Consider the following 16,125-nt stretch of genomic DNA (forward strand, 5'->3'; position numbering starts at 1 on the left):
GCTGTTCAAAGGTAGGAGTGCCAATTACACCTCCCAGATAATGGTGTCCTTCAGCAGTAACCTGAATGTCACAGTCTCCAAAGATTGTTCCAGCATCTTTAAAACAGTTTCCTTGACTATTACAGGTACAATTACATCTAAAGCATATACTATTTGGGCAATGAAAAGATGGCCCTGAAAAGCTACGAGGGGAGTAAAACTGCTTAGATCAAAATACTCTAATAGCAGTGAACTACTCTAATAGAACACTCATCACTAAAACTAATATTATAAGGAACAGAGACAAGTGTGTGAGCTGAAATTGAACATCTTCATCTTCACCACTGCATTATACCAAACATCCTGACATACGAATTGCTTATATAAGTTACAAATCTATGCACTGTGAACCATAACACATCAATTCTTTTATGAATTAAAGGCAATTAATATGCCATAGTAGCCTAGTGGTTAGTTAGCTACAAACTTAATGCTTGAGTTGAAATGCTTCCTATAAATCTACTGAAGTTTTAAGCATCTATAAAGTTAACAGGATTATAGTATCTAATCCAAAACAGCCAAGCTGTAAAAAAAGTGTGCGGCCCTCAGAAAGGCTATGGTGAAAAAAGATGTGAAATCCAAGGTGGCGGCCAAGAAATGGCTGTGATGGTAGGTTAATGGTAAAAATTTTAATAAAGACAATTCAGGTGAATTTTTGTGCCGCTTCACAAAATTTACCTACATTGTCATTATTAAAATTTTTACCATTAACTTACCATCACAGCCATTTCTTGGCCGCCACCTTGGATTTCACATCTTTTTTCACCATAGCCTTTCTGAGGGCCGCACACTTTTTTTACAGCTTGGCTGTTTTGGATTAGATTTCATTTCTTTTTGTATTTGTATACCAGCTTTGGGACTTTTTTAACCTACGTTTTTTTTCTTTACTACAGGAAGAAGAAAAGATGAAGTAGATGTACTTTAAATATTTTATCAGTAAATGTACAAATTATATATACTGTATAATACATATTTGACCGCATTTGCGAAAAGGGGTCTTCCACACACATCCAATTTGCCAACTCTGACAATTGATAACTTCAGATTGGAAAGAGCTATTGCCTTGATATTTGGGCAGTGGTGAGCACCACTATAGCTGAATACATGGTGAAATTGTCAGGTTAATATGTTACTTGAACACTGAGTTATGGTCTCCAACGTTTACGGAATTGGATGTGTGTGGAAGACCCCTTTTCGCAAATCCGGTCACATATATTGATTACAGAAATCTCCATGGTGGTTTCTTTGTAACCGAACACTCTACAAGGTGACTTCTTCTAATTGCTCTCTCTACAGGGTGAATTGTTTGTAGCTGAACGATCTACAAGGTAACTTCTTCTAGCTGATCTCTCTACAGGGTGATGTGTTTGTAGCTGAATTTTGTATAGGTGATTTGTTTGCAGCTGAGCTCTTTACAGAATGGTTTCTTTGTAGCTGAACCCTCTAAAAGGTAACTTCTTCTAACTGATCTTTCTACAGGGCAATTTGTTTCTGGCAGAATTTTCTACAGGGTGATTTCTTTGCAGCTGAACTCTCTACATGGTGGTTTCTTTGTAGCTGAACTCTCTACAAGGTAATTTCTTCTAGCTGATCTCTCTACAGGGAGATTTGTTCGTAGTTGAATTCTGTACAGGTGATTTGTTTGCAGCTGAGCTCTTTACAAAATGGTTTCTTTGTAGCTGAACTTTCTCCAAGGTAACTTCTTCTAACTGATCTTTCTACAGGGTGATTTGTTTGTAACTGAACTATTCACAAGGTAATTTCTTCTTGCTGATCTCTCTACAGGGTGATTTGTTTGTAGCTGAATTCTGTACAAGTGATTTGTTTGCAGCTGAGCTCTTTACAGAATGGTTTCTTTGTAGCTGAACTCTCTACAGGGTGATTTGTTTGTAGCTGAAATCTCTACAAGGTAACTTCTTCTAGCTGATCTCTCTACAGGGTGATTTGTTTGTAGCTGAACTCTCTACAGGTGATTTGTTTGTAGCTGAACTCTCTACAAGGCGATACTTCTAGGTGATCTCTCTACAGGATTCCTTGTTTCTAACTGAACTCTCAACAGGGTGATCTGTTCATAGCTGAACTTTCTACTGGGTGATTTGTTTGCAGCTGAACTCTCTAAATGGTGGTTTCTTTTTAGCTGAACTCTCTACAATGTGACTTCTTCTAGCTGAACTCTCTACAAGGTGACTTGTTTCTAGCTGATCTCTCTACAGGGTGACTTGTTTCTAGCTGAACTCTCTACAGGTGATTTGTTTGTAGCTGAACTCTCTACATGGTGGTTTCGTTGTAGCTGAACTCTCTACAAGGTAACTTCTTCTAGCTAATCTTTTTACACTGCATATTTGTTTGTAGCTGAGTTCTCTACAGGGTGATTTGTTTGCAGCTGAACTCTCTACATGGGAGTTTCATTGTAGCTGAACTCTCTACAATGTGACTTCTTCTAGCTGAACTCTCTACAGGGTGACTTGTTTCTAGCTGAACTCTCTACAGGTGATTTGTTTGCAACTGAACTCTCTACATGGTGGTTTCTTTGTAGCTGAACTCTCTACAAGGTAACTTCTTCTAGCCGATCTTTCTACAAGGTGATTGAGTTTTTTGCAGCTGAACTCTTTACATGGTGGTTGCTTTGTAGCTGAACTCTCTAAAAGGTGACTTCTTCTAGCTGAACTCTCTACAGGATGATTTGTTTGCAGCTGAACTCTCTACGTGGTAGTTTCTTTGTAGCTGAACTCTCTACAATGTGACTTCTTCTAGCTGAACTCTCTACAGGGTGACTTGTTTTTAGCTGATCTCTCTACAGGGTGACTTGTTTCTAGCTGAACTCTCTACAGGTGATTTGTTTGCAGCTGAACTCTCTACATGGTGGTTTCTTTGTAGCTGAACTCTCTACAAGGTAACTTCTTCTAGCTGATCTTTCTACAGGGTGATTTGTTTGTAGCTGAATTCTCTACAGGGTGATTTATTTGCAGCTTAACTCTCTACAAGGTGACTTCTTCTAGCTGAAATCTATACAGAGTGATTGATTTTTTTTGCAGCTGAACTCTCTACATGGTGGTTTCTTTGTAACTTAACTCTCTACAGGGTGATTTGTTTGTAGCTTAACTCTCTACAGGGTGATCTGTTCATAGCTGAACTCCCTATAAGGTAACTTCTTCTAGCTAATCTTTCTACAGGGCGATTTGTTTGTAGCTGAGTTCTCTACAGGGTGAATTGTTTGCAGCTGAACTCTACATGGTAGTTTCTTTGTAGCTCTACAATGTGACTTCTTCTAGCTGAACTCTCTACAAGGTGACTTGTTTCTAGCTGATCTCTCTACAGGGTGACTTGTTTCTAGCTGAACTCTCTACAGGTGAATTGTTTGCAGCTGAACTCTCTACATGGTTTATTTCTTTGTAACTGAACTCCCTGCAAGGTGACTTCTTCTAGCTGATCTCTGTACAGGGAGATTTGTTTGTAGCTAAACTCTCTACAGGTGATTTATTTGTAGCTGAACTCTCTACATGATGGTTTCTTTGTAGCTGAACTCTCTACAAGGTAATTTCTTCTAGCTGATCTCTCTACAGGCCGATTTGTTTGTAGCTGAACTCTCTACAAGGTGATTTCTTCTATAGCTGATCTTTCTACAAGGTGATTTGTTTGTAGTTGAACTCTCTACATGATAGATTCTTTGTAGCTGAACTCTCTACAAGGTGATTTCTTCTATAGCTGATCTTTCTACAAGGTGATTTGTTTGTACCTGAACTATCTACATGATGGTTTCTTTGTAGCTGAACTCTCTACAAGGTAACTTCTTCTAGCTGATCTCTCTACAGGACAATTTGTTTGTACCTGAACTCTCACATGATTGTTTCTTTGAAGCTGAACTCTCTACAAGGTGATTTCTTCTAGCTGATCTTTCTACAGGGTGATTTGTTTGTAGCAGAACTCTCTACAAGGAAACTTCTTCTAGCTGATCTCTCTAAAGGGAGATTTGTTTGTAGCTGAACTCTCTATACATGATTTGTTTGCAGCTGAATTCTCTATATGATGGTTTCTTTGTAGCTGAACTCTCTGCAAGGTAACTTCTTCTAGCTGATCTCTTTACAGGGTGAATTGTTTGTAGCTGAACGATCTACAAGGTAACTTCTTCTTACTTATCTCTCTACAGGGTGATTTGTTTGTAGCTGAACTTTCTACAAGGAAACCTCTTTTAACTGAGCTCTGTACAGGGTGAATTGTTTGTAGCTGAACTATCTACAAGGTAACTTCTTCTAGCTGATCTCTCTACAGGATGATTTGTTTGTAGCTGAACTATCTACAAGGTAACTTCTTCTAGCTGATCTCTCTACAGGGTGATTTGTTTGTAGCTGAATTCTGTATAGGTGATTTGTTTGCAGCTGAGCTCTTTACAGAATGGTTTCTTTGTAGCTGAACTCTCTACAAGGTAACTTCTTCTAGCTGATGTATCTACAGGGTCACTAGTTTGTAGCTGAATTCTCTACATGGTGGTTTCTTTGTAACTGAACTATCTACAAGGTGACATCTTCTAGCTGATCTTTCAACAGGGTGATTTGTTTGTAACTGAACTCTCTGCAAGAAAACTTCTTCTAACTGATGTCAGAACAGGGTGAATTGTTTGTAGCTGAACTCTCTACAGGGTGATTTGTTTGTAGCTGATCTCTATATAGGTTACTTATTTCTAACTGATCTCTTGAATTCTGTTCAGGGTGACTGCTCTATTAGGATGACTGCTCTATTAGAGTATCTCGATCTCGCACTTGCTACACCAAGTTGGATTTCGTGTTATAACTCCGTGGCTTTAAGTCTGATTCTTCTACACCATTGAAGAGCCTTTCTAAGATGATAACTCGACCTGTACAGCGATTTTCAAAGCATTACCCCAAGTGGTTTATCTGGTAGGCGTGGCAAGCATAATAATAATAATAATAATAAAAAATTAGCTAATCTCTATTGCGTAATTGTTACACACTGTTGATTTTTTCGCTGTATCTTCCTGGTTTTTAGCTCGATTTCTTTCAAACCACAAAAGGTTTGAGGTTCAATAGTTAACCTATTCACCCACCGATTTTCAGCTTCTTCCCATACGCGGTTTACCCTGTAGGCGTGACAACATATTGGTGTTATTTTTCGTGCATAATCGCTCATAACTCTTTGCCTGTTTATGGTATTCCAGCCAAAGTTGGTACCAAGATACGCCTTTATACCCCCCTTCTGTGTGCCAAATTTCAAGGCAATCGGATAACGCGTTCGCGTTTTATAGCAGTTTTTGTAAGTGTGCGAAAAGAGGAAGAAAAATAAGAAGAAAAAAAAAAACGAAGAAACTAAGCCAATTTTTGAAGTCGCATATCTCAGGAATGCCTGAAGCGATTTCGCTCAAATTTGGAATGTGGAGTACTGAAGGTGGAGGGAATCTACACAGCAAAATTTGTCTTGTTTCATCAAGGCAGCACAGAGCTACGGAGGTGCGAAAATTGCGTTTTCTTTCTTCCTGTCAATATACTCACGGGATTGCGCGCCGGCTTCTTGGGCCGCACGACACACTACCGTGTGTCTTGATTGAGGGCTGCACTCTAACTTCATCAAGCTCCTCACATTTTTAATTAGAATAAAACAAAATGTGTGACCACTGTATCTTGTATGTTGCATTTGACAGTAGGTATAGGAGTGTGCATATGTGTTAATGTTTAAAATATATACACCATGGGCCACTGCCTTAAATTCCAACTTTCCAAAGGAGCCGGATGCTTTACAATAACCACAGTATGAATCAGGAATTCCCAATAAGTAACAAAAACTACAGAAATAAACTTACAAGCAGCTAGAACTACGATAATTACAGAAACTTAATTAAAGTCTATGCCATCCTCTGGACGCAGAGCATATAGTTCCTGAGAACCATTCTGGAATTATATCGCATAGAGTAACTGATAAGCATTGCAGCAGTTGTCTCCTAGCTACCTTTGGGACAAGCCATTCTTAACAGCTGGACAATCAACAATTGTAAACAAGGTGGATAAAGCATAAGGTGACCAAACACCAACCAACTCGCAAATTAGAGGAATAAAATCAACTCCATAGTTGTTAAAGGTTTCTAAATAGTGGTTATCTTTAGCCTCTTCACCAGCAGTCCCAGCCTGAGAAACAGCAGAAGAAATAAAATAAGACTGAGTGGTGCATCTGACAGAGAGGTCAAAATAAGCTGGATGACCTAAAGAGAAGTCATGGCTATACATTCAAGAATTAAGAGTTTGGGCGGATATTTTCCGATGGTTTAATTAGACTCAGGCTATATACATACATATTGAAAATTGATAATGCTATAGATAGGGATGCGGCGATTATGCTGGCATAATTCCGGGAATAATAGGTATGTGTGGGAATCAGGAATTATGCTAGCATTCTGAGGTGAATATAAAGCTTTAACAGTAGGAAAATATGCAAATTGCACAATTCCGTTAAAAAAATCGAGGTACTCTAATAGAGCAGTCAGAAACTCTAATAGAACAGTCCAGGGGGCGGCGGAACCGGGTAGGAAGGGTAGGCAAATGCCTACCCAACTTTTAGTGGTAACTATTGAGCCATGTTCCAAGTCCATAGAAAGCAGTCTGGTTGCTCTGATTTTTTAGGATCGCTTTTGGTTATTATCACTCGAGATACCCTAATAGAGCAGTCAGTGACTATTCATTCCATTAGACTATATTAGCTATGCATTATTTTATAGATGTGAAATTGTCTCCAGATTCAATCGCAGAAAGCAATTTTTCAAAAAATTTCTGGAGCTGGCCTAAGCATGTTGCAAATGCTGGTTGTGATTGCACAACTATGATGCTGGTGATGGTCATAGAAGTATGATCTTACAGTTGCCTACCCAACATGTAGACGCTTCCTCCGCCCCTGCAGTCACTGAATATTTACTGTAACAAAGCAGTCATACTGAAACAAAATACTCTAATAAAACAACCAGCTAAAGAATGCAAGAATATTTGAAGCTTAAACATCAATGAAAATGGTCTGATACAGCAATTAACTGGCATTATTAGCCAATTATAGTGGCATAATTTTGGGAATAATGGGCAATTCTCAAAAGCATAATAGGTAATTTTTTGAGCAAGGAACAAAGCTATGCATGTTTCTTTTTTCACCCATAACCCTGGTAAAACTCTACAGAACAGTTGCAAAATAGACAATTAACTGACCGAAGTTCAGTGCAATAGAGTGGTTTTAGCATCAGGAATACCTATATAGCTGAGTGCATGGTGCATATAGCTATATGAGAGTGTTTAGACACAGACAGGGGTGTATCCAGCCAAGGTTGTTTCCAGCGGATCTGATAGTGAGTTATATAGGTGCAGAGGTCTGGGGATGTAGTTGCACACCCAGCTGCTGACAGATTATGCTTCAAAATTTGATTTTATGGATCTAATAAACTAATTTCAATATTGTGAGGTTTAATACTTGAAGATTTTATTGATTTTCTGCAAATCCATTCAGATCTTTTAAAAGGCATGCTCATTCATAAGAGACTAATCTACTAGCTGTGAATAATAATTGGGTATTGTGCCAACCTATAGCTATATTCTAAATGCCAGTGTTTGTAGTGATGTTGTTCATGGTAGCTATTATACTGAAAATATGTATATTATGCCAACTTACAAATCTGTAGTTATAATCTAGCATAAGATTTTGTAAGGAAATTGAAAAGCAGCAATTAAGAAGGTCTTGTAGTAGAGCTGTCTATAACCTAAGGTTAAATTTCAGATTAGTCATGGGACAACAATCATCAACTTTGAGGGAGTTCTCTGTCACAACTATTATACATGACCTGAGCTTCTGAAATTAAAAAGTGTGATCAAACTACCATAGCAGGTAACCATTTCTAGTCTGTGAATTCTACTTCCAGGTTTATATATATATAACCAAATATTATAGTCATGTGATAACGTGAGTCTATATCATACATCAACCAAACATCCACACTTTGCTCTACATGCTGTTGAAAAGTAGCCTTTTAGTCACTGTTACTATAATATAGGAAATACTTTTTAAATTAGTCCATCATGTGTTATTGTGTTTACATGAAATTAAATTGCCAGCAAAACCAGCCTATATCGGTGAAATTATCATGACTTTTACTGGCTATTGTGAGTGCATTTACCCACAAATACTAATTACTTTTTCGATAATAGTAGTGTGATATAGCTGTATATTTTACTAGGATGGTTCGGCAGGACCAATAATTAGGAAAATTGAGAAAATTTAGCTATTTTGTATTATTATTGTTCAATATTGGCTGTGTGTAAATTGCCAAACTTTTATCCAACAACCTGCTTTACATGCTAATTCACCAAACTTATAAACTTTCATCTTTTATGGATATTATATATGGGCAGTTACAGTTCTTCAAGTATATAACAGTATGATACACACTTCACTTTAAAGTACCCATTGCATGCATGTAAATGTTCCTTACAGGCAAAGTGCATAGCAAATCAAACTTCACAGCTTTCATGGTGTCATGATCACTTCTTGATGTCATGTGAATTGGATTAAGTACTCAAGCACCAATATTACTATCTGAGCACCAAATCCTTAACAAGTATTTGAGTATACTAGTCAGTCAGTCCTATTTTCTATGTTAAAATGCTGTAAGGCTGCTGTATAATACTATTAAGCTTGCTACATGAATTGCATACATTTTTAAAGAATGACTTGTAACTGAAAATATCTGATCTTGAATAAAATTTAGACACAGCATGGCTGCAGACTAGTGTGTTCATCATGCAGCATGAGTGGTTAACTCCTTGAGAGGTACATATAATTTCAATTCTAAATGGTGTAGTTAGGCATCATGCAAGGCAACGTGATTGTGTTTAAATTGTATGACCATGCTGGCCTACAGACAGTGTGACTTGCATAGGTATTACAAAGCATAAAGGTAAAAAATTGTGAAGAATGTGGTATATATGAAATTAAAAAAGTTGGGTCACTGGCCCACTCTTTAATTTTTACAGCTGATTGCACATGTGTTTGAACATTGCACAGTGTGTGGACTACACATCTGGCCTGCCTGCCTACAAAGGCTGTGTATAGTCACACAAACAGTAAGTTTAACTTGATACTTCTGTTCCATCAGAAAACTGAACAGAATGTATAATAATATTTACCACATGCACATGTTCAAATATATGTGCAATCAACTTTATACTAACTTCCACTACATGAATGTACAGAAAATGCACACAAAGGGCAAGAATACAGCAAGAGGCAAGACAAGTGCTGAAAGAGGTACACATCACGAGTATGATCAAGCATGCTGTCAGTGGGGTTACTTCATTAAAATATGTTAGCATTCTTTTCATACCTGTACTGCATCTTTCACATATCTGCCCTTACACTATATGGAATACACTTAATACATACAGCACACTCTAGCACTTTGATCTTCTATATACAAAGTACAATACACATTAAAATGGCATAGAATGTTTGTATGAAGTTTAACTTGTTAAACAAAGTTAACGGAGGGAGATAATTTGTGTGTTTCGGCAGTGTAGCAACACCTTGCAGCTAGCCAGCATTAGATAGGTACGTAGCACACCTGCATCACAATGCTAGATGTAGTATTGAACAGTACTAGGTATTAATTGGAAAACAATATGAACGCATGCGCAGGAAAAATACTGCATGTATGGGTCGCTTCAAAATGTCCCCTCCCATAGCCCACCCCTAGAGTCCTAGACTATGTTGTCAGAAAGTAGTTCATAGATAACCAATTACATTACTGTTGCTAAATAACAAGTTTAGTAAGAAGAGGGAATCGATATTATGGTATGGGATTATTCTATATATCAGGGGAGGGTCTTTTGTGGTAGACTCAGTTATTGAAGGGAGTCTTGTGTCAAGTCCAGTGTTCCCACATTCCAAGAGTAGCTTTTCCATCCCAAGACTAGCTTGGGGTGTGATAGTGCAGGGTTTCATTAGGCTTCAAAGTTGGGAACCCCCAGGTATTTTGCCCCCAAGCCTCATGCAATTGGGAGCCACAATTTGTAGCTGATCATATCAATGGTCCTATTGAAAAATTGTGAACCATGGAACCCTGCACAACTACCAAAACAATTGGACGGCGGTTGACAAGTGAACAATATCAGCTTGGAACAAAAGGCTGATTGTGGTTCTCTATTAAACGACCAACATTAAGTACTTTTACAGGTAACAAATTTTCATTTGTCATTTGTTTTATACATTGAAGAGTTTTTAAAAGTCAAACATCCATGCAATTTACAATATGTACAAATTAACTACAAGAATGATGAATAAACATTGAATGTAGCTACAAAAATGTTAGGCACATAATTATGTGATATTTGATAGCCACTAGTAAGTGATTTTATACAGATTTTATACCTACACATACAGTTGATATTATCTGACTATTCACTTTACAAATAAAATATTTGATAAAAAGTACAGTAGCACTGTTTAGTAGGGTTCTCCTTAAGTGGTGAAAATTATACCTCTAAAAACCACTGTAAAAATATCATACACAACGAAAATCACTTTTCCAGAATAGCCTTAGTCTAGTATAGTATATATCCAGATATTGAATTTTATGCAAGTTGCCAAAACTTTATTTTTGATCTGCCTGCCTGACCACAGTTGCAAGAGGCCAAACAAAACAACATATTTCCATCATTTCACATTACAATAACAAAGCATGTGCCCTTTCTGGTTCTGACTAGTGTCCGCCTTCTGCGCTCCACCATTCTTTTTATCTTCAATAACGTGGTCCTCTTCTTATTATTCATGCAAGGAAATCATACCAAGGCATTAAGTTCTCATATTGACACTTCCCTTAGAAGAACATGCACAGTTATGTAGATGCCACAAAATTATTCAAGAGGGAGTAGATACCTGTATAGTTGCACTTATGGTTTAGGACAATTCCCTCTTCAACGATCAGAACACATTGCAATTGCCACACCCTTAGGGGGTTGGTGACCATGTTCCTCAGTGATCTAATTGCAATCAGCTGGTATAAAACCATGCCCCCTTAATCTATTGCGTATAGCTAAGCAGCATGATCGAGATACTCCAATAAAGCAGTCAAATAGCCACACATGTATATCATAGCACTGCTATAACAAAGTTAACAAACTAGTGCAATCTAATTTAAAAATGAAGTAGGGTTTCTGTAATGAAACAAGAAATATGAATGATGGTAGCAATGTAGAAAAATTCCTTACTTTGGTATGGAACAGATGGTGGTAACGTGCCAATGTAGGGGTTTTCTCCAATAGCTACCAAAACATTTATGGTCTCCATGTACAATAGCTCATTTTATCTATATATTTCCTCAGGTGAAGTGTCCAATTCCAGCCAAAACAACAAACATTGCTATCATAATTCATTTTTCATATTTCATTATTTGTTATTGCTGTAGCCCCAAAATTCATAATTTTTAATAAATACTACTGCACTGGTGTTTCTACAGTCTCCATGTACAGTAGCGCATTTCATTTACTTCTTCAGGTGAAGTCCAATTACAGTCAAAACAACAAACACGAGAAACCAAGAAAATGGAATTATCAATCCCATCCACACTGATAGGTGGTCCAGTCCCCAACCTGTAAATTAGAATCATAATGTTTTAATAGTCACAATAATGACAATAAATGTGATAAAAGCACATATTATAGAATATGTACAACAAATTACTAAATCTTCACCTCTCAATAAAATTGATCTAACTGCATCAGTAGGTACAGCCATTGGAAAACTGTAACAAGTATACCTCACCCAGTCAGGCAAGCTCTGTAGTGGCCACAGTAAGCCTTGAATGGAAACAGAATTAAGCAAAGACATCTTACAAATAACTATAAAAACTATTGACATACCAGCACTGAGTAGGACTGGGTAGACGAGGGCAATAGCCAGTTCTAGAGCAAATGACTCTGAGTTTACATATGCAGATATCGCCAAACCTTTAGAGAAAATGTTCACTTTAACATTGTGCAACTTCAAATAGCTATGCAATTTAAAATTCACAAATAAAACAGTAACACTTTAAACGTTTGCTGGCTTTGTTTTGCTCAGTACTGTAATGTTTGGAAAATCTCCAACATTAAACATTACAGCGATTATACATGTAAAATTTCATTAGCTAATAATTGTGACTGAGTCTGGGAAAACCGGTCTTATTGCCCATGTCAGCAGATTTGATTTTTCACCAATAACACAAAGCTACATGAATAAACTATCAAATTTCACAATCAAAACCAGCTAGACTTGAGTGGTCTGCTTTTGCTGGCTGCTTTTCCCAAGCCCAGTGGCAATCTGTACGTTCAGTGTGGAGCCTTAATGGAGGTATTAGCCTAGGGATGGCTGTATGTGGCTGACTAGCTGTACAGCTCCATGGTGCTGATTAAAAACCTGTGCTGTAAATTTCTTTTCATTTAAGCCAATTTTGAGACCTTAATGGCCCAGAACTTAGCCTAATTCATCCCTACGCCTTCCTCTTCAATTGTTTAAACAGCCTCTTGCCCTCCTTCCGGGCCCCCTCCACTCACCCCTTTTGGAGTTTGCCTGACATAGTCAACCTCGGTTTAAAAACTATCTAAGCTGGTGGGAAACTTAGCTACTGGTGGGAAACTTGTACAGTGGGTGCTCTGGAGGTAAGGAATTGGTGTAAAATGTGTGAAAATTTGTTACACATAGCTTCAACATTGGCAAGTTACAACACACTAAATGCTTAAAACCAGCATTTCTCAATACTTTTAAATAGGCAATAAGACCGGTTTTCCTAGACTGGGTCACAAATATGTAGCTAGAATTGCATGTATGTTTTGTTCTACAAATTGTCTGGTTGCTTCAATGTAGCTTTGTACATAAATGGTTTCTGATCATTTTTATTTCGAGCTATATATCTTTCTGAGTGTAATTTAATCTTTGAAACTGTTTAGTCTCCAAGTACATGACCTATCAGCCATGATCAATGGTGAGAAATAACACGAGTCTATAGAGTATGTTATTAATTATGAATGCCAATTAAACAACCAGGTACAGCTGCATGTTAAAAACTGGTTTATTCTTATGTTATAACAAGTACACAGGAATTTTCAACTAGAGTAGGGAGCATAGCACATCGATAAAAAGTACCGAAACAAGCTGAAGTAGTGCACGATATTAAATCACAGCAAAACTGGATATAACACTTCTTATTGTTTTACTGTGATTTAATATTGTGCTTGTTTCAGTACCTTTTATCAATGTGCTATGGTCCCTACTCTAGTTGAAAATTCCAAATTTTTCTGTGTACTTGTTTGTTAACTTTTTTTTGTAAATAATTATTATGTGGTGAACCCATGCACACTGCGTCTGAAATGGCGCCGCGTGCCCCAATTATCGTCTGAAAAGTGAAGTATCCATTACGCTTCGTTGTCAGCTATGTTCAATCCGTTACGCAGCATCTTCGAATCAAGAACTGTTCGAAAAGCACCTCTGCACACCTAGACGCATTCCGAAAGAAATGGTGCCGTGTGCCCCAGTTATATCAATTATCGTTTGAAAAGTGAAGTATCCATTACGCTTTGTTGTCCACTATGTTCAACCCATTACACAACAGTACAAATCAAGAACTGTTTGACAAGCACCTCTGCTGTCAAAATAGCCACTATGAAAAATACGGACGATTTCCGTTACGCGAAAGGAAGCCATCACGCAAATTGACACTTTCGCTGTCAGCAAAGATGAATGGGACACAAAGGAGGACACTGGTAAGTCCATGAAGAATGCATTGTACATACTGCGGTATGCCAAAAGGCGCCTGTCGGGACGAAACGACGTCAAACAGTGAAAAAATCAAGCCAGTAGCCTTAGCCGTTATCGAGTTATGCTTGTCTGAAGGCATCAGTCAGTCAGTCAGTCAGTTACTTACTTACTCAGTCAGTAGAAAATTCCGTTAAATAAATTATTTTTAAAATTCCATAGCAACTTGTTGAAAGCGTTTCGGGTCGATCTGAAAGCTTGTTTGGGCTTAGTTTCTAACCAATACTGCCTGATTCTCGTTAGGGGAAATTGACGTTGTTTTTTGGGTGATATAATTTCGTGGGCCACGCCTACTCCTTTGTGGTTCATACTATACAGTACGATCATAGTGTATGATAACAAGATTACTTGAGAAAAGGTGGAATGCTGTAAACTATATGCAATAAAATTCATAAATAATATGGTCATTAGGCCACGAAAAGTTAATTATATGTTTCTGGTTCCCTTCCTGGTCATTATTTTGCTGAATGAATTATGCAACCACCATACAATTACATATAATATTTTATACCTGTTGAAAGGTTTTCATGTCTTGTACGCACTCTTTTCTTTAAAAAATGCACTAACTTTATACAATAACTTTGTTTTTCCCTTTAATTCCATGTACTGCTATGTCAAATGTAGTGTACCACATCAAAATGTTGAGAGAGAGAGAGAAAAAAAACCAAGCCTGGTCACCTGGTCAATTTTGGGGAATGGTAGGACCAGAAACATATAATTAACTTTGCAGGGCCTTATAATAAAACTACACATTAGCAGATAATAAATAATTCTGTGAAATTAACATGTAATTGGCTGAGCACATTCTTCAAAGTTTGTTTTAGCAAAACATCACCAATTAATCTGAATAGTCTAGGAATAATGGTGCTAGGCAGTAAGACAATAGAAATATACTGTAACTATACAACAAGGTACATAATGAATAAATCACATACCATGACTGAAACAGACTACAATGATAGGACTTGGCTTAGTCTGTTCACTATAAATATGAACAGGCAAATCAATCAATGTGTAGTACTTTCCCTACATTCCTCCACATGCACAAGTCATTCCAATAAATGATGATGGTTAACTTTACTAATAAAATGATGATGGTTAACTATACTTCTACTGCATCGTAAACAAGTGCCCATAACTCGTGTTCCCTTAAATAATGTACAAACATGAAACAACAACAAAGATATGATTGCTGTGCAAATTCAATGGCATTTAGGCTTTACTGATTGAACCTTGTTTCACTGCATACTAAAGCAATTAAATGTACTGTAGCATACATATTTTTTACCTATATGTGCAGTGTATTTCAAGTGGTTATTTTTATAATGAAATTAAATTTGCATACATGGTGGTTTTTTCCCAGCCTATCACAATATACTTATTCATTACTTACCAAATGCGAATCCTACCATTCCTTCAATAAGAAATATCACAAAGACAAGAACCATACTTCCCTCTTTGGGAACCTATTAAAAGGAGACAAATTTTAAACAAAAAAGTGTAGGCATACATGATGATATACAGTGCAGTATAACCAAATATAATTCACAAGTAGCAAGAACTTGTGTGTTATGTTGGAATAACAAATCATTACATGGCAATACACCAAGTGCTAAAGCCACAAGTACAATTGAGATTGAGGTTGAGTAATGAACAGTTGCTTACAGCTTGGTACGACAATTTGAAATCATCTTATTACGGAGCTATATCCGTACTATTACGTGCATAGACAGGCAATTTAATTAAGCTAGATGGAAGATTGTACCAGCTACTAAAACCTGGTGGTTACAATTCCACTGCTTATAGGGTTGTAAAATAGTGGTAAAATACAAGTAATTAAGAATCTATACTAAAACAGCCAAGCTGTAAAAAAAGGATGCAGTCATTAAAAGGCCAGAGTGAAAAAGGTTGTGAAATCAAAGGTGGTAGCCAGCGATGATGCTAATAATACAGTATCATGTAGCAAAAGTTCTAATAGGGTAACTTGTTTCATAGCTGAATGATCTACAACTCTCCACGGTGTGACTTGTAATGTAGTTGAACTCACAATAGGTGAATTATTTGTAGTTGAACTCTCTAAAGAGTGACTTGTATCATAGCTGAACTCTCTACAGGGTGAACTTCATATTTGATTTTCACACTATGTATCTGTAACTAGCACATTAAAAATTATTAATCTAAAAATCCGAGCAATAAAAGGTAGTGAAACAAGAGATGAATAATGGTATTACAACACAGTTCTGTGGGAAAACCCCTACATTG

General features: G+C 37.1%; 1 protein-coding gene across 2 annotated transcripts in view; it reads right to left on the bottom strand.

The window, feature by feature from the left end:
• Window positions 1-11,419: 11,419 nt before the first annotated feature.
• The window catches only part of LOC136265690 (ABC transporter G family member 20-like), a 52,895-nt gene continuing 48,189 nt past the window's right edge, over window positions 11,420-16,125 (bottom strand). For both annotated transcript variants that reach the window (XM_066060586.1, XM_066060585.1), the window contains 4 exons: window positions 15,257-15,329; window positions 11,934-12,020; window positions 11,766-11,870; window positions 11,420-11,663 (listed from right to left, as the gene is read on the bottom strand). In XM_066060586.1, the coding sequence (XP_065916658.1) occupies window positions 11,557-11,663; window positions 11,766-11,870; window positions 11,934-12,020; window positions 15,257-15,329 (372 nt within the window). In that variant the 3' untranslated portion in view covers window positions 11,420-11,556. The remainder of the gene's footprint in view (window positions 11,664-11,765; window positions 11,871-11,933; window positions 12,021-15,256; window positions 15,330-16,125) is intronic.

Source organism: Dysidea avara, chromosome 9 (genome assembly GCF_963678975.1).
Source record: "Dysidea avara chromosome 9, odDysAvar1.4, whole genome shotgun sequence".
NCBI classification, from domain to species: Eukaryota; Metazoa; Porifera; class Demospongiae; order Dictyoceratida; family Dysideidae; genus Dysidea; species Dysidea avara.